The 26,209-nt window shown below is 37.1% G+C and overlaps 1 protein-coding gene across 4 annotated transcripts; it reads left to right on the top strand.

The window, feature by feature from the left end:
- Positions 1 to 57: 57 nt before the first annotated feature.
- On the top strand, positions 58 to 25,591 carry MOK (MOK protein kinase). Of its 4 annotated transcripts, XR_011141654.1 has the most exons (12): positions 58 to 1,886; positions 6,655 to 6,769; positions 8,589 to 8,678; positions 10,384 to 10,454; positions 14,269 to 14,347; positions 14,857 to 14,905; positions 15,870 to 16,048; positions 18,454 to 18,555; positions 18,849 to 19,022; positions 19,232 to 19,343; positions 20,626 to 22,026; positions 23,841 to 25,591. XR_011141654.1 is itself a non-coding variant. In XM_068947072.1 (11 exons), the coding sequence occupies exons 1-11, from the start codon at positions 1,880 to 1,882 to the stop codon at positions 20,704 to 20,706; spliced, it is 1,059 nt and encodes a 352-aa protein (XP_068803173.1). In that variant the 5' UTR covers positions 58 to 1,879; the 3' UTR covers positions 20,707 to 25,591. The 4 variants fall into 4 exon arrangements, 3 of the variants coding, with proteins under 3 accessions (XP_068803173.1, XP_068803174.1, XP_068803175.1); XM_068947072.1 differs by having other exon boundaries at positions 20,626 to 25,591; XM_068947073.1 differs by lacking the exon at positions 18,849 to 19,022 and having other exon boundaries at positions 20,626 to 25,591.
- Positions 25,592 to 26,209: the final 618 nt, after the last annotated feature.

Raw genomic sequence — 26,209 nt, 5'->3', positions numbered from 1 at the left:
CGTATGTGCCATCACTAGGAGACACCAAAAACCACTTGGGTGCAACATGTTAGAGGGTTAAAATTTAATGTTACATGTTAGAACAGGAACATGCAGAATACTTTACCGCATATCAAAAATACAATGTATAAAGTAACTGTAATGTTCTCTAAAACACTTCAGAAGCAATTGCAACAAGTGATTTCCTATTTCAGATCTGTACAACTTTTAAAAATGCTACATAAAAGTGAAATAGTATTAGCAAGAGGAAATGTAGGGCTATAGAAGTTTGTACAGTCCACAGAAAAATCCACATAAGGAGCTGGAGACACTGAAAACTGTAATATGTGCTATTTCTGTGCTATTTTATCACCAGTCATGTGAGCCTCTAAGCTCACACACTTCTTAAAGTCCACTGGGATACATCTGGGATTTCAGAGTGATTGCAGATGTCTGTGGTATTTGCAGCTCCTTCTTTTGGCATCAGCAGCAATCTATTCCGGTATTGTTTTTCAGGATGGTGTTCTTCAAAACTCCTTCATGGGGAGATTTGATCGCACGACGAGTACAAGTACCGAGCTTGGTAAAAGCTGGATGTTTCAAGGGAGATGATGCCATTAAGACCAACAGCACGTGCCTTTCAAGGGGTCTTTCTCCCAGGCGATCTGGGAGAAGATCCCCTTTTCTACTAGTGTACTTTTAAGCAGTTGTTGGCAAAAAGGATTCTTCAGTTTTCGAACCAGAAGGCGAAATGGTTTTACAGCAACAGTAAAATTAACCATTCTATTTTCATCATGTCGATTTAGCAAAAGGCAAACACCATGAAAAGGGGAAAAAAACTTCTCTGCAAAATTCATTCTTTTGGAGGCCAGAAGTTCACCACAGCTGGGCGAGGAGAACTGCGTTAATACGGAGCGGCACTCTTCTCCAAACCCTCGTCTCTCCACTTACTACTCTTGCAAACTGAGAACTGGAGAGAAGGCATCCACTGCACTAACCTAACCACGTCAGAAACACAGCTGGCATCACTTACGCCTGCAATGGCTCACGGAAACCACGAGAGGGCAGGAGACCATCAAAGATAAACTTGCGCTTGTTTGAGCATTGAACTTGGCCCGTAGGGCCTGAAGAGCGGGCACCAGCATCGGCAGCATCAGTAAAAACGACTGACCCAAGCGACGACTAGAAATGCTGCCTCAGCTTTTATAGAGCGCTTATCAGCTTGAATCGAGGGCTGTACACGTTAATTCCTTACAAACGTAAGCCTCAACACCACCATCCCAGGAAAGAAAGAAAAAAAAGGGAAGTCGCGCGTGTGGAGAAAACCCGCTCCACAGAAGCGACAACACACGCCGGCACAAAGCCGAAGTGAGCGCGCCAGGCCGCCGCAGGCTCCGTGCCGGCAAGGGGCCCAGGTGGCGCTGGCGCTTGCCCGCCCCGAGCTCGGAGCGGCAGGAGGGCCCTGCGCCCTGCGAGCAGCACCCCGCCAACGGCCCCGCTGACTAACGGACACCCCCCCCGCCCCCAGCGCGAGCCCGCCAACCGCCGCCGCCCCGGCGACGTTCCGGCACCTGGGCATGCGCAGCTGGTGCCGGGAAGGGAGGGGGGTGGAAAAGTGCGCATGCTCAGTGAGCAGGACGACGCTCGGCCGGGTCTGCGCTGGCGTGGTGACCAAGACCCGCACTGCCCGCGCGCGCGCGAGCCTGGGCCGTTGAACTGCGCCTGCGCAGGGTCGAAGGGCGGGGCGGGGCCTTCGGGTGAGGAGTTGGAGCCTGCGCGGTTGCCAGGGCGACGGGAATACAACATGTCGGGCTGAGGGCTCGGCCGGGAGGTGCTCGGCGCTCGGGAGAGGCTCGGCCCCTTTCTCGCCCGCCCTGAGAGACCTGCAGGCGAGCGGAGGATGAACAGTAAGGAGAGGGGTGGGGGCAGGAGCGGGAGCAGCGGGCTCTGCTTGCTGTGGGGGGAGGCTGTGGGCAGAGAGTCTCTCCTGAGGCGGTGCCGTGGGGCCTGGCGAGCCCGGCCGGCATGGCCGTGGCCCTGGGCCGCCCGGGCAGCAGCTGCGCGGCGGGTGGGCGCTCTTGTACCACGTGGAAACCGCCCACTGCCGGTTCCTAGATTCCCCTACCGAGCCTGAGCACGTAAACGCCATTCTCCTTTCTATGTGTCCAGTCCTTGTCTTCAGCAGCGTGCTAAAAAATCTTTCCCCTGTTCCTCTGAGGTGGCAGCTTGTTTATCGTCGGATTTCTCCAGTTAATTAATGAGAAATCCCTAAGTTTTCTCGTTCTTCACTTGATTTGCAAGCCTTTCCTTCCATTGCTTACCATCCTTTTCCACATGTTTCATGTCATATCCTATACCTATGGCATGTTTTACTGAATGTGCTATCTACATGCTATGGCCACATGGACATGTTCAGGTGAACCTGAACTTCTTGTCTGCTCTCTTACATTTCTTTGTTCTTCCTTTGTTCCCATGTGTATCTATAAAATATGTAAATGCAATGGCTTTTTCTTACTTGGCATATTGGTGTCTTCCTAGCAAAGTGCTTTAGGTTTCTATCATTTTCCCATGTTGCTCTTTGCAGCACTCTTTCTCTGATATTTTTGCATTGAATTCTTTAATTACAAATTACGAAAGATTTTCTATGCTCTCTAGATAAAGTAATATGGGTCCAGTCTTTGAGTTCCATCCCTTGCCCATAATTTTCATTTTATATTGTTCTTAACTTCCTCATTCCTGTAGTCTCTTTCACGTTAACCTGTACTTTTGAATGGTTACCTTCCTGTCCTTCTCATGGCTGCTTCTGTGGTGTTAGAATAGTTTGAATTGCTACATCTTATTCTTTGCACAGGTAACTTCTGCCATGTCTTTTGTACTCATTTTGTTGATTTCTGTAGAACTTTATTCTATTTCTCTAACGTTTCTCTGCCTTTCCTCTAGCTATTCTAAGCCTGAACATCGCTGTATGCTGAAAACAAGGGGAGGAAAGGGAGAGGATAGGTAGTAGGAAACAGGTATCTAGCTTGTTATAGATCCCCTGGACGAATCACTAGCTGGGGATTAGGCTTTATTCTTTAATGTTATATGCAAGTGCAATTAAGACATTTGTTACTCTTTCGTTTCTTCCTCAGAAATGTCACTCTTGAAACGTTCATAACGCTTTTAAAACTTCTGTCACTCTTCACCTGAGACTATCACAAATCAGATATATATTGACTAGTAATTAGTTCTGTTTTGCAGCTGTAGTAAGCTTCGTAGCTTAAAATTTAAATGCTTTAACCTAATTATTCTCTTTCAGTGTTTGTCTGAAGTTAGTAGAACTTTAGTGTTGGTCACTTAGTTGGTTCTTCAAAAGTGACTATGTGGTGCTGAAGTGGATTTTTAAGAATCTCCAGATTTTTCATTTGTGAACGCAAATTCAAAATTTACTTTAAATTGTTAATACGCTGCAAGCCTAAATTTTATTTCTCCTTATTCTATATAAACTCTTACACTATTATTCTTAGAAAATCTGAGTTCCTTTCAGTATCGCATTAAACATTAACTAACTCATAACATGTTCGTTCTCTCATTTTCTCCCTAGGAGAAAAGGTCTCTAATCTGCAGTGGCCTGTCATGTTTTGTTGAGAGTTTACATGTTGATTTTATGCCTCAAAGAGAAGTTTCAAATAATGCAGTTTTCGTTCCTAATTCTGGACTTCACTGAATCAATCGATGTTATTCAGCTCTCTGCTCATGGAGGGAATAGCTCTCTCTTAAGTGTTTGCCAGGTTAAAGCTTCAGGTGTTTCCTATATGTGTATTTGTGTGTGCGTAGCTAGCCTACTAAAATTAAGATATCATACCGTACACTGTGTTTACATGGGGAAAAAAAATCTTTAGGTACTGTAAGAATGTTTTGAAGTGAATGAAGAGCTAACTCTTCTTAAACTACTAGAACTTCTAAGTTTAAAAAAAAAAAAAAATCAAATATTTGTGAGCCCTCCACTGTAATGTGGACTTATCTTACAGGGGAAAAATACAGGTATAGGAGAAAATATAAGCAAGAAATTAAATAAACATATCGTATCTGACTTCTGTTTATATATTTCTTGATACTTCAAATACATTTATAGAATAATGCTTTACCTGTGTTTCTTTGCCCAAGTATTTTGAAACTTTAACACACAATGCTGAAATACCATAGAAATTCATATTTTATTTTCAGTTCATCTTATTTTATTTTTTTATGCCAGAGAATCAATTACTTGCACTTAAGAAAAATTATATATGATATTGCCATTTATTAGAACCAAATAGGTCAGGAAATAGCTAGGTTTTTGTAGCTGCCTTGGGTATTTTTGCTGCAGAGACTGGCTCTGTTGTTGTGTGAACGTACAGGATAGTCGGTGTGTATGTGACTGGTTGCAGGATATCAATGGCTACCAAAAAAATCTGTTGCCAATTTTTCTTTAGAGCTCTGTAAGAGTGAGATTTAATTATTTTTAATTAATCATCTCCAACTTATATCTAGCTATTTAAACAGGAAGTTAAAAGTTGAGGAGGGGTAGAAGAAAAACAGTGAAAAATGTGATCTTGCCAGCAAAGCATGTTACTTGCTCAGTAGTGTTGCTTAGCAGTCACCGAAGGTTAGGGGTCACCTTGCTTGAACTGTTAACTGACCAGGTGTATCAAAAAACAGCCACCAGAATTCAAGAGCCTCTTGATCTCTTCACTGTTTTGGAATATCTTTGATAGGTATTGCCTCATTTACCCATAATGATTTTCAAATTCTGTTTCTACTTTTAAAATAGCTCTGTATGTAAATTCTGCTTATAGAAGGCATTAGACAGTGTCATTGTTTATAAATTGCTCTGCTTTTCCTATTTTTCTAACTTAAATGGCCCAGTTCGTCAGTTTGGGGGGGGGAAAGGGGGAAGTGTGTAGGAAATGAAGGGGATATTTGAATTTCTGGAGAGAGCTAGCTTTTAAAGAAAGTCTAGGAGGCAAAAATGTTTCCAGCAGAGGAGCAGCATGATGGATGATGATTAGAAAGAACCTAAGCAGCTGATGATAAAAGACAAGAGCAAAATACAGTTCTGTCAGAAGTGTTGCTCCTATGTTGGAGAAAGGGCGATTTATAGGGGGAAAGTTTTTAGTAATTAAAACAAGCAACAGGTAAGCAATTGGATCACAAGGAAAGGGAGACTTCTTTGTAAAAGGAATGAATATGAAGGTTGAGGGGGAGAAAAGAGATGAAGACAACGCAAGTTGATTGCTAGTTGAAAGACACAATTAGAATGTTTCTGCTTAAGTAACTCTTCTCTCTGTGAAATCTCATGGCTACAGAAAAGGCAGGCTTTCTCCACTCTGAGGCTGTGTTTATACTTGTAAATTAAACACATCTGGAAGTGTTCTTGGATACAGAAACCAGCTGATATGAAGTGGCCCAACTTCTCTGCTAGTAAATTCTCTTATCCTCCAAAAAAAGACAACTGTATTTGAGGAAGAACCTTAGAAAGTTCTGACTCCTCACACCAGGCTAGAGAGGTGCTTAGGAGAGTGGTGGGTGGCATGGGCCAAATCCATGCCGGGGAGTGTTGTCACAGTAACTAATATATACAATTGCATTTTACTGGATTTACTGCTACCACGTAGCCCAAGACTCCTACAGTCATGCTGACTCCTGTAAAAGGTTGAATAAGAGGTTTCCTACTCCACCTCCCCCAAGATGACTGGTTTTGGATCTTTCTTGAGTAATAAGAGGTTGTCAAAGGCAGCAGTAGCATAGAGCTAACCAGAATTGGTTTTTCCTCAGATGAAATTACTGGATAGAATTATCAAATTATAATTATCAAGGATAGAATCTGTAGGTGCTAAAAATAAAGGGAAAGGGGAGGCAAGTGGGTGAAAAATCCAGTCAGTGGGATTGGTAAGGCAACAGTTGATCACAAAGCTGAAAGAGAATAAAAGAGGAAAGAAAATGAACCTGAGTTTTGAAAGAAATCAAGAAAAGACTCAAGAATTAATATAAAGAAAGCTTTCTTTATGACTCTTAGGCTATTTGCTTAATCTCCTAAACTTCTGTGAAACTAAAACTTACAGACGTACTGACTTTCACAACCTTCTTTCTGATATTAGATGCACTTTGATATTAAAGCTAAGCTTCCCCCCCCCCCATTGAAAACCCACATCTGAATTTAATAGGGGAATTATTCTTTTTAATCAGGAGCTGCTGTGCTAAAAACCATGCTGGAAAAATGCCAAGGTACACTTACTTTTCAAAATAATTGTATGCCTTCAATAGAAAGCAAACAGAAAGTATTCTTGGTGAGAGAAACAAAGACTAACCTTAGTTATGAGTTGTTAATGTGCCACAGCAGGAAAAAAGGATGTTATTTCAGTGCTGCATCCAGAAGCATCGTATCTCTAAGCACAGAGGTAGTAGTTTATTCTCTAATGTAGGATTACTGTATTTTGCTTTCGATAGTACGGATTGCTGCCGTGTGGGCAGCAAAGTTCCATTTGCTTATATTCACTTTATTTTCTCTCAAATAACTGATGTGTTAACTAAAAAACTGTTTCTTTAGAAATATGCCAGGAGTCAGAATTTAGCAAATCAGTAGTGGATTGCTATGGAGTGTTTATAACAATTTGTATTTTAAAGATACTGAAACAGTATATTTCTGTTTTTTAGAATATAGACCAGTTGGTAAGATAGGAGAGGGGACGTTTTCTGATGTTCTGAAGATGCTGAGTCTTAGGGATGGAAAATACTATGCATGTAAACACATGAAACAACATTTTGAAAGGTATGCATAATTAATCATACTATTACTGAAAATCTTATTTGAATTCAGTGGGGAAATGTGAAATTAAGACTAAATAAAGGTTTTTGAATACATACGTATTAAAGCTTTGCATAAAGTATAGAAAGAGATAATACAGGGTCTTGCTATTTGGCTTATTTCAGTGTGTACTCCAATTGATGCCACCCACTGTAGTAAATGTTTCCTGGCCTCTGGGCCAAATGTGACATGAGAGGAATGAGGGCTAAACAGTTTATTTCTGCCTTTCCACGTACACTGAATATGCTTGGCTTGTTTTTCTTCCTGCTGTAGATAACAGTAGCAGCAAATGTTTAAGTGCCCCCCCCAGTTGACGTTTTTTCAGTTTCGTGTTTTAATGCAAGTCAAAAATACTATATTTATCCTCAGTCCATGTGTAGTATTAGTTCTACTTCATACTCGCATTTATGTTTGATTATGTCCATCAGCAAGGCACTACGTAGTTACAAAATAGGTAATTTTTATCAGTTAGAAAAGTAGATGAGAGGGCAATGTGGAAGTAATTGGAGACTTACATTTGACATTCTGCAAATAATTAATCGCCAAACGCTACCTTTTGCAATGGTGACTTTGTATTCTCAGTTAAATATATTAATTTCATATTTATATCAGTGGGAGTGACACATCTGTAAGTAAGAAGTGAAATTGAACCTTTTGCTCTTAGGTGAGATTCCATAATGTAACTCAGAGCTTCAGAGACTAAGGAAAATGGAGGTTTGAAAAAATTACTGTAAGTAAAAAACAAACCCAAATATCTTCAAGGAATGTGACTTCTGATTCTCTGCTGTATGGTGGAAAACTGTTGGTCCGTTTATCCATTATCTTCTACCGACCAGATGTGTCCAATTTGTGGTCGAAAATGTATTTAAGTAGCTGCTTAGCTACATCAAGGGCAGACGGTATACAATTCAGTCCCAGGGCATAAGAAGCAGGCATTTCTTTTCATGTAGCATGGCTAAAATGTGTTTTAGGCTTTTAACCCTTTGATAAATTGACTGACAGATTCTTTTGGTGGAATGCTGTCTTTTAGCAAGAGATAATAGTGTTTTAAACAGAACCTAGCTGTACAAGATGTTTATCTGAGTTTCAAACTGGAAAAAAAAATAAAGATTTGGTGTTTTGTCTAGCTTTAAGCCAGACTGTGAAGGGGCATGCACGTCTTGTTCTGATCTATTAAATAGCGTGCAAAGCTATTCATGCTTCCCAGAGTTTCAGTAGCATATAATTTTGTTTATTAACATCTAGAAGGCCAAGATAATATTGAAACTTGAGTAGCTGAATAGTGTTTATTTTTCGCATAACGGGTTAACATTAAAACTTAATTTTAAATGTTGTGTTTTGGCAAGGCTAAACTATCACTTTCAGCATCATGCTGAGCAATAGTTGGCATGTATGCTACACCAGCTTAGAATCAACTGTATCATAGTGTTATGAGACAAAATTCCTCCCTAGGGAGGAATTGGGATGGTAACTGACCTCTGGAGCACATAACAATGTAGTACTACTTTCCTTGTCTAGATTTAGCCCAGCTACTCTGGACTGCAAAAAGGAATAAAACCAGAGTGCTGCCCATTCTACAGACTATGGATTTGTTCTATTTAAAAAAAAAAAAAAAAAAAAACCTAAGCAAGCAAACGATTTATCTGGTCCTGTATTTGAGAGCTCAAGTAGAGATTACAGTGGAGGGGGTTCTAACAGTCTCATTGCAGGGAAGAAACAATGTAATTCAGTCCCTGATTGCACGTCAGTCTTCCACTTGTTTTTGTTTTTAATTCAACTTTAGTATTGAACAAGTGAATAATCTGAGAGAAATACAAGCACTAAGGCGGCTGAATCCACATCCTAATGTCCTTATGTTACATGAAGTTGTTTTGTAAGTATGATGTATTCACTTCCTTTCTCCTAATTCCTTTTCTACTGTTTCTAGTAACTTTTGAGTCTAGAGACAACCTAAGGGAATTTAACCAGTTTTTTTTTTTCAAAAGAAAGAAAAACCAGCAAGTTTGTCAAATTATCAGGTCTTTGTCCTTTTTTGTCAAACAGATCTGATATAGTTTTCACTTGTTCTGACTCTTTTGCAGCAGTCTGAAAAACGCTTCAACATGAGTATGAAAATGAAAGACTTGGGATGTTTTAAGCATAGCTAAACTTCATATCATAGTATATAATACTTGCTAGTGATTTGAACCTATGTCTCCCATATCCAGTACATGCTCTAACTGCCAGGCTGTCGAATAGCCTATTTTCGAAAAGGGGCAGAAATAAGGAAGATAAATGTGCGTATCCATCAGCTCCCAACTTCATGTCTACTAGAGACTGCGTTGTGTTTAGGCATGCTGAGGGCTTATCTGCTGGAACAGGCTCTATACTTCCAGGAACGTGCTTTTTGTTTGTCAGTTTGAACCACCGTTCCAGGCAAAGTATTTAACAGTATCATTTTGTAGCTACCTTTACCGGTACCCCTTTGCAAATGATAGAAGCTTAGAGAGCTGATTTAGGCAGCAGCTGAGCTATGAATTTGAAGAGGTATCAGTCAGTGGTGAAGCTGGGTTCCTTCTTGCCTCATTAGGCACTTAAATGTCTTTTTAGGACATGTTCTGCCTCACAAAGTTGGGTTTTACAACAGCATTTACTCCATTACTGTGAGTTACACTTCCTCACTATGCAAGAACAGTCATTCTTATAGTCATATCTAGTTCATTATTCAAATACTTAACACAACTTGTTGACTGCTTTAAATATTTTTTTCCTTCCTTTTCAAGCTGTCTTATTCCACTACTCACGCCTCTGGTACTATACTGTTACTGACAGATCTGTTTCCCACAAATATATGGAAAGCTGGTAATCAGGCCAGCAGCTTAGCTTTCTGGAATTCTCGGATTCAGCTGCCGTGTTGTTAACTAACTGTAATCCAGATGGCCAGCCAGCTCTCCTAGCTCTTTCACAGTTTGTCTATGAACTGGATTGCAGATTGTGCCCTCAACCTCTTGGCTGTCTGGGTTGATGAAACATTGCAGAGGGCATGTACTTTACTGCAATTATCCTCTCATAAGAAAAGCTAAAGAGCAAAAGACATCTGCCTCTGCAGGGCTGTGAAATGGAGAATAGTGTCAGATGTAGCATCATATTGTGATAACACTTAAAACTGCTATTGTCAACAAAATGTAGATTCCAATTAGATACTCATTTTCATGCAACAGAACAGTTTTGGTGACTTAACTAGTAAGTATTTTCATACATGGCATAATGGCTTTGCTGTCTTTTAGTGTAAGATTGTATCAGTTAATTTACTGGAAATTTCTTGATATTAAACAGCACGGTGTACCCAGAAAATGTGCATTCAATTAACTTCACAGAGTAAATCCGTTAACTTTTGCAATGGACACTTTGGATAGTATAAACTAAACCTATGATACTTCAGACCTTAAGTTGAAAAACTTATATGAGAAAATATCAAATAAAAATGAAAATATTTAGTTTTAATACTGATTAACTAACCTAAGTAGCTTTTCCTACACTGTGTACAAACCAACATGTAAGTTTTTTCTAGCTTAAAGTCTCCTTATTTTTTTCTTCAGTGACAAAAAAGCTGGCTCCCTTTCACTGATATGTGAACTTATGGATATGAATATTTATGAGCTGATAAGAGGTATGTAGCATATGTTTAAGAAACATACAAAACCTCCTTGTGAAGGTCACAAAGTAGAATTAATTTTTTTCACTTTGCTGTTCAGAGTTGCATATTGCGAAATGTACAGCAAAAATTTCTGCAGTACTGCTTTATGCGTTATTTATTTCCAGTGCAATATATCCCACTTTTTAAAGCATGGATGCATGCAGAAGCTTTGTAATGAGTCAGGGCAATGGTCATTTATTTCTACAGTCAAACCTGACATGAAAACAAGGGAACAACCCTGATTACAAAACACAAAGATTGCTTTATATAACAAGGAATAATACAACTTAAACAGGTTGCTTGTTAGGTCAGGACTGTAATGAAGCAACAAGAAAATTATTCCCATTTGTTTGAAAGATTACCAAATCAATGAAGAACAATGATTTTCCATTTTTTATATCTAGTACCTTTTACCAAGCTTTTACTGTAAAATCACATTGCTGCCTGAAACCTCCTATATTTAAAGAGTTTGGAGCTGTTTGTCAAAGCAGGTGGGAGACCATAAAGCTTGTGGAAGAGTTCCTACAAAAAAGTTTAGAACAAAAACTCATTTAAAATCAAGTCTCATACAGACCAGAAGAGTTGGATATAGCAAATGGACGGGCACTTCTACAATTTTAATATTACAAGAGGGTATTTTCATTGCACTCGTAATGTCTTAACAGTTGGAGATTCATGTAAATAACTCTATGCACAACTGGCATCCAGGGTAGGAGTATAGATGAGACTTGCTTCTAAATGTTCCGTTAGTGAGATTGTATATTGACATCTCTAACAAAGGGAGTAACCCTGTTCCTGACCTAGAAGAAATTTTAAATTAAAATACAGTTGTTCTGACCCTGTTCATCATCACAGAAGTAGTTATGGATATTTGCTGTTTTTAATAAGGTGTTTTATTGTTCCAGGATAAACTTGTGATATTAAGGCTAAGTAAGTAGTAGAATATAGGAAGAAAGCCTCATCGACAGTAAGTTGGTCCAGTGCATTAAAAACAGTCCTACGTCTTCTCCTTCCAGGAAAGAAAGTATATTTCAGTTATAAAAATCAAAATGTTTAGGTTTATCCTTTAACTGCCCTTTACTTTCCAGAGTATTTGCTTTCATGTGGTGTTCATTTTTTCAGTATTTCTCTCATTCTTTTTGTGTGAAAAGCCTATGGTATTAAACATTGTATGGAAATAAGTCTGATAGAGCAGAACATACTGCTGAAACTATTGTTTAATTTTAGAATAACAAAATAACATCTTAATCAAAGTTAAGTTTTCTGCAGGAAGATATTTGTCCTGCAACTTTGTTTTTTAAAAAAAAAAAGTTATTTCATGGTGAATCAGTTCAAAATGAAGTCTTGGTTCAATTGTGATCTGAAGTGGTGCAGTTAGGAGTTATTTAAACATTAATCTAAGTGTGCCTGAGCTTGTATAGATTATTTTTTTTCCTTTGTGGTCTGCGTTTTGTTTGGACTGTGTTTGCCATGATACACTGTTGTTTTCACCCTGTGTGAGGTGATAGCATGCAGGGTGGGGGATGTTCATTTTCTCATTTTGCCCTGTGGTATGACAACAACAGATTCCTGCAGAGATTCTGATTACAATGAAAAAAATATACAGCTGAACAGGCAAGTTAAAACTAAATATTTTGATATTTTTTGAGTATTAGTGTTTCACTTGAATGTGTCAAGTGTTTCACATTTTGGAATTGATGCATTTTTCAGAAATTCATTTATGAGTTTCAAGGTGGACATAAGTGTCAACACCGCAGTTTGTTACGGGGCAGAAATACCGGATATGTTTCTCTTTCTCTCCCAAACAGCTCTTTGTGCCTTATTGCAGAGTCAATCCATCAAACATATGGCAGTCATTTTAAATAATAGATATCTGGCAAAAATTGCAAGTATGTAATTAAATTGAAAATTAAAGTAATTTTGAGCCATAACACTTATTGACTGGGGATATCTGGATAACGATCACATGTAGAAGGAGCTCCTTTGTATTGTTCAGAATTATGATTTGAAGGAATACATTGCTAATACCTGGAGCAACTAAACTGTGTGTATTATTGATGGTCTGTCAGGAAACTGTTTTCAGAATGTATAAAAGTGTTACTTCGGACAATTTGTAGTCTTTTGCATACTCCTACGGTGTACAGTAATGCTAACACTTGTCACTTTCCAAATATTATGAACCTTGAAAATGTTTAATAAAAGTTGTAAAATGTTTATATAAAGCTTATGAAAGTTTAATACAGGTGCAGAACAACTATAAAAAGCTTTGAGTCAGAAAAATTTCAAGCAAGCATGGTTTATTCAAAGTTTTGTAATGTAAAACTCAAAGCATAGATTGACTGAGAATGAATTTCTAATTTAACAAGGGGTATGGAGACACTTTTGTTGTCATTAGGAAGACAGTTCACTGTAATGTTACTAATCAGAAAAGTTGATCCTTTTGGCTTTTTCCTTAATTCCACTGACAGATTCATGTTGTTTCAATCAAGGCTATTTTTTACACAAAGTCATAATTCTCTTGCTGTTAATTTGTAGTCATATCACAAGCAATTTAATAACTGGAAACCAATCTTGCCTTTTGTTTGATCAAGAACAGTCTTGTCATTTAAAGCAATGAAAAAATAAGGCTCAGAGAGAGGTGGAGAAGATGCCTCAAACAAAAATGATTGCAGCTGCAAGTGCTGCCTTCTTGTGATTCACTTTTTAATTACTCCACGTTTTAGCAGTGACCTGTAAAGAGAAAACAATTGAGCATGTCTTTTATTATGAAGCCCTAACTCTTAGATGCTGATAATAATCAGAGTTGCTTTGAATAGATATATTTCATCTAATGTTAGCTTTTCTATTATAAATAATAAAAATCCTGTTGTAGAAAACACCATTTGCAATTCCTAATGTAAATGGTGCTCTTTCAAGTGCTTTGTTAGCTAATCCTGCTCAGTGGATTATGGTGACTGACGGGAGGAGTACTGTAATCAGTGAGGAGCACAAGTCCTGCTGGCTGCTAGGACCGGCATTCTCAATGAGTTAGTGTCCTGATAATCTCCCTCCTCTTCTCCAGCCAATTACTCATACTACTGTCATCATGCAGATCACTACTTGCTTTGTCTTTTCAAAAATGTGATTGTTTCTGCCTCTGTTGATGACATTGTAGCATTATATAAAGGCATTACAGCAAGATTAAAAGGCCTCTGGAGCCTGTGAAAGAAAAAAGCTGAGTAGTTATTGAATGGCTCTGAAAAATAGATTAATTTTATAACTGTCACGATTGCACAGCTGCAATAGCAAGCTAAACTACATGGGTTGACCTGTAATTTGCAAGTCAAAGGAGAATCACAGCTGTTCAAACACTGCACTAAGTTGAAGTGTTTGAGAGCCTTGAACCTTAAGGAGAGTTACTTTGTTTAAAAGTAAATTAGAGGTTTAGAAATGAAATATTCTAGTTCTGTTAGAATTTGGATAAACAGGTATTGCAAGTTACGATAATAAAACTTAATTATCTGAAGCAGCGTCCTTTCCCAAGTCTCTCAAAGCATACAGTAAAAGCTAAGGAAGCTCATAGACTGTTGAATTGACAGTTGTGTTAGCTGAACTATTCTGGTTTATACCGAAATTTAAATTATGTCCTAATTTGAGTGGAAATTTGATTACAAAGCTAGCTATGAATGATAGAAATGGTATAATTGCGAAAGGTAGTATCAATGTATTGTTGGAAGCTGAAGAGGAACTTTTGGTGTATTCTGTTGTTTGCTAAAAGGAACTTGTACCACATGAAATTTAATTCTAGGAAGGAGAAAGCCATTACCTGAAAAAAAAATAATAAACTACATGTACCAGTTATGCAAATCTCTCGATCACATACACAGGTAAGAGGCCTGGTTCAGCAACAGCTTTGCTGTAGATTTATCATGTATTTATTTCAGGGTCCTCTCTAAGCAGAGACATACGATTCTGCAGACTGCTGCAGGGTGGGGAAAAAAAGCCATTGCCCCCATGCTCCTTTGCCTAGAGCAGAGCCTTGGAAGGCAAGCTGGCAGCTGATGCTGCAGCCAGCACCCCAAAGGAGGCAGCTGTAGTATCTGCTGCAGTAAGTGCTACTGGGAGGGGGTGACCCTTTCAACCCTTCGGTAACCCTGGTGAGAGCAAGAGCAGAAAGCCTGACCCTTTCTTCCTGCTCTTGCTCTTCCTCTGTTACCCTTTCTGTTCTGTATCAGCAGCTGTTGTGCTTCCTAGGTGGCAAAGTTCAGTTTTCTACTGTGCTGTCAATAAGTCTGAAAGAAGCTTTAATTTTTTTTTTCCTACAAATGATTAGAAGCACTGAGAATGTTTATCCTTTCACTGAATTCTTCTCTCTGGTGTGTTTATATTGATACAGAAATGGAATTTTTCACAGAGATGTGAAACCAGAAAACATATTAATAAAGGTAACTAATCTTATGTGAGAATATTTAACTGAAAGTGAAGTATATCAGTATTTTTCTGCCTACTCTGAGAACATAATGCATCTTCATGAATAAACAGACTGTTTAAAATATGTATATATTTATAAACATAAACGCAGTTGCCTCTATCTTATTCCTGATTCAGAGGAATGAACAAGCAAGTTTGTTATTGGCTAAAATGAATCAGTTGCATTATAGCTAGCCTGTGTTCGCCCCAGCCTAAAAACCTGTTCTTTGTCATGTGTTAATATGTATTTTCTTTTTGGTGTTATCCTAGAAACAAGCAATAGCGCTCAGTTCTGCATCTCTTTCTTTCTCCGTTTAATTTCCAAGGTTAGAGGAAGTTATTCATACAAAAGAGAGCAGAACATGTTAGTTTTCAAATGACTGCTTCATTGAAATCTATTTTCATGATGGTTTCAGAGCTATTTTGCTAATGTTTGAAGAGCAAGGATTTCAAAATTCAATTTATAAATTTTTAAATTTTTTACAAACCTTTGTAAAGAGAAGCCAAAAATACCTATTATATCACTGCTAAGCGCAGTCACTCTTTTTAAAAAAAAAAAAAAATTAATCCAGATATTCTATTTAGCAGTCTTCCCTTCAGTAGTTGTCCATATGTTTTACAATTAACCCTTAGTTCTGTCTTTTAATGATGTATAAAAAACTATTTGTGCATATTATGGGATACATCTCTTCCAGCCTTGGAGATGCTCACTATTTAAATGCAATTGTACTGTTAAAATACTACCATAATGAAACATCTGCTATAAGGGAACTACTTTTTATTGTTATGTCTATATAGTCCCCTGGGATTTCTGAAAGTTTATTCTTACAGTAATCTGTGATTACCTTTATGATGACTACTTTACACACTTAAGAAAATTATTTGCTTCAATAGTTTGGTGTTTTCTAATTTGTCAAAACATGTTGTTTATTTTTGCAGCAGAGTACCCTGAAGTTAGGAGACTTTGGATCTTGTAGGAGTATATATTCTAAGCAGCCATATACAGAATATATCTCCACACGCTGGTACCGAGCACCTGAGTGCTTACTTACAGATGGCTACTATAGTTACAAAATGGATATGTGGAGTGCTGGCTGTGTTTTCTATGAAATCACAAGGTACAGTGTTAAGTGGAGGGTCTTGCTTATTATTAATCAAGAAAATGAAGGCTAACTCATATAAACAGCAGCACATGGTATGAATAATATGATCTTCGTTTCCATGTTTTTTGTGGACGTTTCTTGTTTGATTAGTCTGCGAGGTGCATAAAGCAATAATCCTGTCTGGTCTGGTCCTCGCTTCACCTTATGGCAGGTTAATAATAAAGCAGTAGGATTTTCCAGAGAAAATAGTATCTGCAATATAATATTTACAGGGACAATAACTGAACAGATTTTTCCACTGGCTTTATACTTGTTTGATTTTTTTTTTAAAAAATATTTCTTCTACTTTTATCTCCAAATTTATAGAATACGGCTCACTTCCTGTCATGAGCATGGTTAACTATCCTCAGTCTTGTTAACATACTTGGTTTTTTTTTTTTCTCTTTTGTGGACTTACTCTTATGCAACAACAGAGGAGATTAGAGAAGACCTTCTCTGTGACTTATTAGTATGGTTTATAAAACGGTTTGTTCAAGACCCTTGTTCTCTTATATCCTTGAATACTTTGAAGCTGGGTTTTAATCAAGAAAGAGTTCAGGAAAACCTGAAATAAAGTCCTTTAAGATTTTCAAAGATGTAAAAACTATAACTCAAAAAGGAAATTGTAATTGGTCTTCAAGGAAAAAAGAAAAAAGAAAAAAAACAGTGAGTGTTTCTTCAGTATCTTTGCGCCCTAGCAACAGCAGCAGTTCTTCTCCGTTCTCCTCCCACACTGCTGCATCTGATATGCAACCAGGAGAGAGAACATTTGCTTTGCTTCTGTCCTCCTCCTCCACATGGCAAGTGCAGCTGCTGCCATCATCATCACATTAAATGACAACCCGTATGCTTTGGCTGGTAACTTGTAGAAACAGTTTTACATCGGTCAGAAAACTGTTAACAGAAAAACCTCAAATGTGGCAGTTCTCTTATGAAGTAAATTGGGACCAGAAGCTTTACAAAATGCCATTTCTTTCCATTCCAGTCAGAATCGGGTGGACTTTGAAATATTGTAATAAAATTACATGCTGCAAACTTGCAATTTTTGTGGGGAAGAAAAATTATATTTCTTCATAGTTTTAGCCTAACCTAACAAATTTCAGTCTTTGCAACCACTGCATGCCTTCAGTGACCTGATAGATGTGTCCAGGATTGGTTATAGAGAAGAGAAATGAGGGATGTTTATTGAAATAACTGAATTTAAAAAGATACAGTTTTGCTAAAGTAAAGGAAGTTATGGACAGGTTTTTGGTTTTCTTAAGTGTATCTTGTTGTTTTTGCTGTTGAACATTTAAGTAAGCCTTTAAACGTTAGATCACATCTTGTAAATGTTTTTTAATCTCTTACTCGGCCATACTTATCTTTCAAACCTTGGTCTCCCTCCTTCTGTTCCTTATCAGTCTGGATTCCTGGATTTTACTTTTTTGGGATTGCACAGTTGTATTTCCACAAATTACAGCTTTACACTTAGAGAGAACACATTTTTTTGTAGTGCAAAGAAGCCATTCCCAACTGCTTCTGTCTCAAGAGATATAGCTGTACAACATCAGTCAGACCTCTTTTCTCTCCTTCCTCCTCTCAGAGCTTTATAAAAGACGTTCAAAGAAGCGTGCAGCTAGCTGTTTGACTGAATTTGCAAACGGTTAAAAGTGTCCCTCCTTATAGGAGGGCTGAAGGTTTTGCTTTCAAGAATCAGTTGGTGCTGCTGAAGAAGTGTTTCTTAAATTATATGTCAAAGGAAACACTTGATACAGTATCTCATTTAAGCACTTTGCCAGTATGGGAAAAGGCAAAATCTACAAGAAAAATGGTGTGCCTCACTTGTTAAGTCAGATCGCTGTATTGATTAAAAAAAAATCTTCAGTGACGTTATGCAAGTTTTATATTACCCAGAGGATCAAGCTCAGGAGTGCAGTTCAAATTACTGTCTTTGCGGTATTGCTTCTTGTAAAGACAATTGTGTTAAGAATGGAACATTTCTTAGGAATTTATATGCACATATACAGCAAGAGGGATTGCTTGGTTCTGCTGTCTTAAAAGGAGGGAAACATATCTTCTTCTGAGATCTGCTGCTTCACTAGAAGAAAACAGTCCGACATCCATTACCTTTCACCAGGAGGAATGTTCTCTTTACATATTTACCCCAAAATTGTGAGGGTGGGATAACTACAGATTTCTTTTTAGTAACCCAATGTACCCTTTCTGTCCAAAAATACAGTTGCATTAATCTGCTGCTCACATGTTATCCTTCAGTTCTTGGCTGGTATTAAACTGTCTACAAATGAATAATCCTAAATCTTACCACCTTCTTGCCGTAGTGGCAGCTATGCCACTGAGCACTATAGAACACAATTAAATTAGTTTAATATCTCTTTTTGCAGTTTACAGCCGCTCTTTCCAGGATCTAATGAACTGGATCAAATATCAAAAATCCATGACATTATAGGCACTCCTGCCAACAAAACTCTCAATAAGTTCAAGCAGTAAGTATGCACTCCCATAGTTACTCATCTCAATTTTTATATACCCACAGTATGACTGTGGCTTTCCTAAAGAGGAAATCTGAGCTATATAAATCTCACCTGGCCTTTTAATTCTATACTTAAGGCCAGTGATGTAACTTCATAGGGAAGAAAACATTTTTTCCCAAGTATTGCTTATTTTTTCCTCTAGTAAGCAATTACCTACATCGGATTAGAATAATTCTTTTTAGTAAGATGTAAATTCTTAATGAATATTCATGAGTAACTGTTTGTTCTCAACTTGGTTAACACAGGTCAAGAGTTATAAGTTTTGATTTTCCCTTTAAAAAAGGAACAGGAATACCTCCTCTTGTACACAATTTGTCTCCTAAAGGCTTCTCTCTCCTGTATGCAATGATAAAATATGATCCTGATGAGCGAATTGCTGCCCATCAAGCACTACAGCATCCTTATTTTCAAGAATTCTGGCAAGTGACTTCCAAGTTCAATCTTGAAAACTGAAATTAAAAAGTGGGGGGAGCACAATGTGTTTATTACTTGAAGTGGACTGAAATGAAGCTTGGCTTGCAATACTAGAAAATTTCAGTCAACATAGTTATTTAATTTGCACTATTCTATCTGAGTCCAAACTTTGTCTAAAACAAAACTGATGTGTTTTGTTTTTTCTAAAATTTAGGGCAGCTGATAAGCAAGCTTTGGCCATGCACAAGAAAGTAAGATTACTGGGAAATACTGCAGGGCAAGAACCTCTGCATTTGTGGCAAATTCCAAAGGAAAGGCAAAGACAGGTAATATTTAAATGGAAGAATGGTCAACCTGTTTAGAGAAAGTAATTTGTGACACTGAGCTTGTTAGCTAGAAACAAATGTTTTACTTAAGCCGATTACCTGGTTTTATTCGGTCTGCTTAAACATTGATCTTTATCGAGTCTGATGCACACTCGCACACATTAGCCCCTGAAACACAAGAGTTGGAACTTAAAAGCTGTGATACCACATAATCCCTTCAGTAGATAGTTGTTATAGTTGCTATTAGTCAGAGGGTCAGTTCCACAGTTCTTCCAGGAGATCATCATCCTCTCTCTCCTTCATCTACCTCTGAGGTTTAAAAAAAATAAAATAAAAATTTACAGATGCAGTTCTGGCAGAGACAAAATGTTTGGTTTTTGTTTGCCCCCCCCCCCCCCAACACACACACTTTGAGGAAATAAGTTTGGCTTTGGGTTTTTTTTTTTTTTCCAGCTAGCTATCCTGTACTCAGATGATAGCCAGGAAAAACATGAACTTTTATTTGACACTGGAAGTCAGCAAATTAAAATCTGATTAAAAATTTTGGCCAACTAAAACTGTGTTTATATTTAAGCTACAAGAAAAATTCTCAATGTATTCACTCTTAGTCTTCTGTATTTTCAAAATGAGATAACAGTGAGTACATGAAAAACTCTCAAACAGCTTTTTCACAAAAACAAATCACAGTGGCAAAAAAAAAAAAATTCCAAATGTTTTTCTGTCATGCGATTAACCTTGAAACCTGGAACTCCCCTTCTGGAGGAGCAGCTGCTGCTTTCACTGACTTAGTTATGGAGCTCACCAACATGAGCTTTGTAAGAAGTTGCTTAGGAAAAAAAATCGCAAAAAACATGCGGTAGAATAGTATTATTTTTCTTAAGAATTAGCTGAAGTAGTATTTAGCAGGATTTTTTTCTGATTTGTTGGATCTTTTTTGAGATTTTATTCTTTAAATACTATTCAATTTCTTTCTGAGAACATCTGATTTTAAAATAACTCTCTTGGTAAAAGAAAATTAACAAAAACCCAAAAAACAAAATGACACTGTAGACCTTCCTGTGCAGATTTGCCAAAATTAAATCTTTCTGGAGTAGCCAAATTGACTTCCTGTCCTACTCCCACGTTGCAGTTTTTAACTGCACCCACAAAAAGTGAGGAAACCCCTATGTTAGTCTGTTACATTTTTTTGGATCAAAGAATGTACAGACTCTTACTCATTAAAATATAACAGTAAAATGTGTTTTACAGAACCTACGTAAAACTTCTATTATTTCCTCAACAGTCTGAGAAACGGAAGGAACTTAAGTCTTCTCTGAAACATTCCCACTTACCTGCTATAGAAAGAAGAGGAGGCGGTTACTGACCAGCTTGTCAAGTGTTTGGAGTGTGAGGAAAAGCATGAGTATGCAGTGGGACAGGCCCACCACGCTTTCATTGTTAGAGGTCTAACAAGAACAGTGCCTTACTTTGTGTTCCTCTAATAATTCATAGGAAAAAATCCACAAGGTTATGAAGGGATGTTTACCTAGAATTTTGGACTTCTAGTCTTGAAGACTATCGCTATTTAATTAAAGCGCTGCTTTGGCAGAGCTCAGAAAGCACTCCATAGTGAGCTATTCCAAAAAATTTTTCCTTTTAGAACCTGATGGAGGAAGGGTTTGATTAAAAGTAACATGAAAGGATTCTTTGCGCTTGAGTATTAGAAATGGAATATTGTATGCAAACATTACAAATGACTAGTTTGACCTGTCACTTTGTGTATTTTCTTAGATATAAAAAAGTCTTATTTTTCAGTCATCTCTGGAAAGTATTTACCTCCTGGATTTAATTGCTTCAACCTCAAGCTTTATTGAGAACTTGCAGCGTATGCCGTCATTTCCGACGCTTGTTTCTGATAATGTTGTAACTTTTGGATATTTTTATATAAATATCTATTAGATAAAAAGATAAAGTAACATTTTATCTGATTCAAAAGCAAATCAGCTTTGGTCACGGTTATCTTTAAGCCACTGTTCTTAATTTTAACAACGTTTTAAGAGCAATTGATGTTGCAGCTAGTTGCTTAATAGAGTAGTAAAGAAATACATTTTTTTTCCACATTTGAGGAATTTTTGGACATAGCAAATCATTGCATTGATTGATCATCAATAACAATTTAATATAATGTTACTGTTTGTTATGCTATAAAATGCAAAAGTCAGTCAAAAATAGTATTTTTACTTTACTTGGAAAGAGCATAAGTAGTTATTGTAATGTAAAACTTCGGAAACATCCTAAAAATTATAGTAATTACATTTGGTGATCTGTTACAAAACAGTTCTACCATTTAAAAAAAAAAAAAAAAAAAAAAAAAAACTTTGTGCAAGCCATACTTAGCTAAGACTTGAAAAATCTTCTGTCAGCTAGGACACATTTGAGATGGTTTTTGCAAAGAACTGTTTTGAAATTCTAAACTTACTAATCCTAAAAGTTATTCTGCTCATAATTGGGAAGTTACCAGCTATTTCACCTACCTTCCTGAACCAGTAATCAAAGACCTCTGGGACTTCAGCTGCTGTTCAGAAACTTTCTGCACAACAACAAAAAAAAAAAACCCAAAAAACCCAAAAAACAAGCACTATCTGATCAGTAACGTCCCTCAGCAACAAGGAATGTCTCATGGCTGCTTTGGAAATGTGAAAGAGTGAGTACTTTTTTTGCTCTTTCTATCAGCCCAAGTCAAAAGAACAACGAAGCTGAAATCTAGCAATTCCATTATAAAAACCCCATCAACGCGGGTACAGTCAGATAGTCTAGACTTACGACTGTCACTGCTAAACTACTCCCCATCCTTTATATTTTTTACTCTTTTCCCATTTGATTATGAGACAGTGAGTGATATGTTTTCAGATCTTCTATGTTTTGCAGACATCAGGGTCTGGTCTTTTGACTATTCAGACTTTCATGGTAGATTTAACATTGCAAGCAACTCTTATGTGTTAGGAGGTTTTTTTTTTTTAGGTGTGAGAAGAGAAGGAAGGTGAGGGGCATGTTGCATTATCAATCACTGCTGCACATGATAAGGCAATATTAAAAGAGAGAACTGAGGCAGCAAACTAGGTACTAGATTACATTTTAGAAAAAGTCCTTAGTTACTAAGCTCATTGTCAATTTGAGACTGCAGATTTTCAGTGTGGGGCAAGGGCAAGAGCTCGTAATAATGAAGTTGTTTAAAAATCCTTTTGAGATCTGCTACTTAAAAGCACTAGACCTAGTGCATCTGAAGTGTTTTGAAGAAGTTGTTATTGTCATATACTGAAGATCAACATGACGACAACAACTTAACAGTTCACTAAAGACGAAAGCATTACTGTGATTTTTCCAATGTTTGTGAAAACCACCAAAAGGACTTTTCCGATACAACATTAAATTAGACAATTTGGAGTGAGCATTATAACAATATCAGAGAGCACTGCCAACTTAAAACTGCAAATCCACCTGACTGACATTCATATTTTCAGTGTTCTGAAGTGCTAATTAATCAAATATCTAATTAAAGTTGAGTCTTAATGGAGGAAATGTTCTACAGCAGTAGATGAAGACATTATTTAAAAAGGGAAAACTAAAATGTTTATGCAGGTTTCTGTCAGCCACAAAACAGTGTAGCGTTGAGAAAAAGCATAACATGTAACAGTAAACCGCTATTTCCCATTTTACTGAAATGCATACTGGATAAAGGTCATCTTTCCTCCAGTTCTGTGCAGAAAATATGTCCCTCACTATGGTATTTCTAAGTGCAATGGGGGGTAGATAAAGACAAAGTGACCGAGTTTGACTGCTGTGTTGTAGTTAAGCATCTCCTCACTTCAGTCTTGCTTTCATTTCAGCAGCTCATACCATTCAAACAGAACAGTTAGGGAGCTTGAACAATAATAAGGCAAGCCAGTATTTGTTGGAAAATCCAGAATACGTTTATATAAAACAATGCAAGTATGATGTTAAGCATAGGGAATGAAATTAAGGACTGCACTCCTTAGTGCAGCAGTAATGTCTAAATGCTTACCTTTAGAAGTCCATGAAAGAGATGCCCTGCGCTTATCCAGTGTTTCGGGGGTTTTTTTCTGTTTGTTTCTTTCTTTCTTTCCAGAAGAAGACAGCAAGTTGTTTGGGTTATAAATTTCATTTGAGCAGGGTATGCAGCAGTAAAATTGATAGGCTGAGAGTAGGTAGCTTATTTTATCTGAGGGAACTTGCTCTTTGCAATTGTCAAGGTCTTAATCAGCTGTTGAAGAAATCAAATTTACCAGTAGTCTCCAGATTCTTTAAAAAAACAAAACCACACCAAAAAAAAAAGCTACTACCTACTGGTGATTCAAACTCAGCACTCTTCTTATCTAGGATAATACAGTAGGCTGAGGCTTACTTTAGCAGGAGCATATTGTTGCTAGATATATATTAATTAATTGTACTAGTGGCTTCTCATAACCTTTTCTGGAAACTTTTTTACTCAAACCACAGATGCTGAAGAGTTCAAATATTTCCATTCAACAACTCAATTCCAAAAAAAAAAAAAAAATATACAGAATGCCCTCAAATCTTCTGTGAACAGGATATTTTTCCTGTCTTCAAAAGTGTCACTGCAAGTGCTTGCTTCCCTCATTAATGTCAGGTAGGTAATTACTTTATTCATTCAACAGAAAAAGGTCTTTTTATTTTGGTCCTTCACTTTATTCAAGGGCATGATTTGGGGGGAAAAACAAAAATCAGAAGTTTTAACTTTGAGAGAAAAGGATATCAGAGTAGTATTTTGTCAATCAACATATCTCTCTTACTTTCTTATTTGTGCTTGTTAGGCTGTTCATGAAATAGCAATCTCACCTTCAGCAGCTCACTTTTGCTATAAAAATTGGGTATTTCAAGCGAAGAATCACATTGGAATATTTTCTTCATTTATTTTAAGCTTTCAGGTTTAACTTAGTTTTGCACATCTAGTGCTTCACAGGTATTTATTTCATAACAAGTTCCTTTGCTATTATTCTTCTGGAGCCCACTTAGCTGTTGGATTAAGAGGCAAACTGAATTTTCCTACCTGCTTTATAGTTAAAATACATTTATTTAACTTTAAACTATTTATTGGCAAGCATTGTTATTACTCTTATTTGTCTAGATAAAACTTTGTATTCCACTCTTTTCCCATCATGTGATTAAAAATATTTAAAAACATATGTATTTAAAAACTGCAGCTGTAGTAGAAGGCTAACTTCTTTCCAGATAAAAGTTACTAGTATTCCTCTTCTTCCTAAAAGCAATTTTTCCCCTATGGAAAACAGGCTGGAATGGGCAGGTCAAGGTTCTAAAGGATTGCCAACTGGTACAGAAGAAATGTATTCTCAAGAGGTTGAAAAACAAAACAAAACACACTCCTTGTATGCTATTCAACTATAACCTTACAGCATAAATATGTACTCTGCAAATTGATATGCCAGTGAAAGCACTCACTGCTACTATATGCCAGCAGCTGCTATTATTACCCCATTGTTGGATACTACTGACCTTTCAGTACTGTTTTTGTATTTTTCTAGCTTTAGAGGGGGAAAAAAAAAAATCTTTCAAACCTTATCCTTACCTCTTTTCTAAACTGGCTCATTTTGACTCAAACCATATGGCGCACTCATCTGTGGGACACTCTACAGAGAGGCAACTACACTAGTTTTCAGTGATGAGGTTTAACTGTATTTTAACAGTGAAACCTGATCTGTTCATAAAACAACTTCTGAACAGTAATGCCTAGTTTCAGTATTCTTCCCATTGCCCCTAGTTTAGAAGAATGTAAGTAAATAAGAGACATGTAAAGTACAGTTTCATCTTTAATGAAATAGACAATCAAAATGCCAGCTTATAAATGTTTCTGGCAGTTTTCTATATGCTAACTGCATTTAAAAATATTAGTATAAGTACACTTTACAATTTAGTTACAAGTAGCTACTGCAGTTGTTTCTCCCCAAATTTTCCTTTTTGTAGGAAAAAATATTAATGTCTCATGCCTTTACCCATGCCTTTAGAAATTTCTAAAGTTTACTTGGAATTTAAAAAAAAAAAAAAAACCCACTTCTACCCAATGCTAAGTTGTTTGAGATCAGGAAGGGAAGTTTTAATAACATATGCCCATGAGATTCAGTATTTATAAAAACACTTCTACCCAATGCTAAGTTGTTTGAGATCAGGAAGGGAAGTTTTAATAACGTATGCCCATGAGATTCAGTATTTATGTACTCTCAGGAAAGTTCCACGTTCTCAGTCTAGTAGCCTCAGTTCTGGGCTGCCTCCCTAATGCCAAAGTCTAATTGCCTAATTGTGAGCGTTTCTGCATAGATTAAAGGGAAAGATATACTCGATACCTCTATCTTCTGTCATTCTGGCTTTTGACAGAGCGACATCTACTTTGTTTTCTCATCTCTACAGCAAATGCTTAAAACAATTTAGATATTCTGGTTCTAGCTGCTTAAAAATAATATATGTTCAGACACACACTATTAAACTGTACAAATACATGGATAAATCCATCTCTGTAATATTTAAAAGTGCTGTATTATAAACAAGATATTTAAGACCACAAGTAGTCTCAGAGCAGCGTCTACTCCAATGTGTTAACTTATTTTATGCAGCCAAGCCAGAAGGTGTGTATATCTACTCTTGTTGTGTCTTTCACCTCTACACACAGTATTATGATGCATATGTATGCATAGTATTATACAGTATTATGCAATTGCAAAATCCTTACCCAACAAAACTGTCTGCAAAACTTCCTCTGGTTAATATATAGAGAGATAAACCATTAAGAAGGAAAACAGAATATTGTTTCATTTTCCTAATCAAAATTAAACTCT

Source organism: Struthio camelus, chromosome 5, assembly GCF_040807025.1.
Source record: "Struthio camelus isolate bStrCam1 chromosome 5, bStrCam1.hap1, whole genome shotgun sequence".
Classification (NCBI taxonomy): Eukaryota; Metazoa; Chordata; class Aves; order Struthioniformes; family Struthionidae; genus Struthio; species Struthio camelus.
This window is presented reverse-complemented; position numbering and strand designations above follow the sequence as displayed.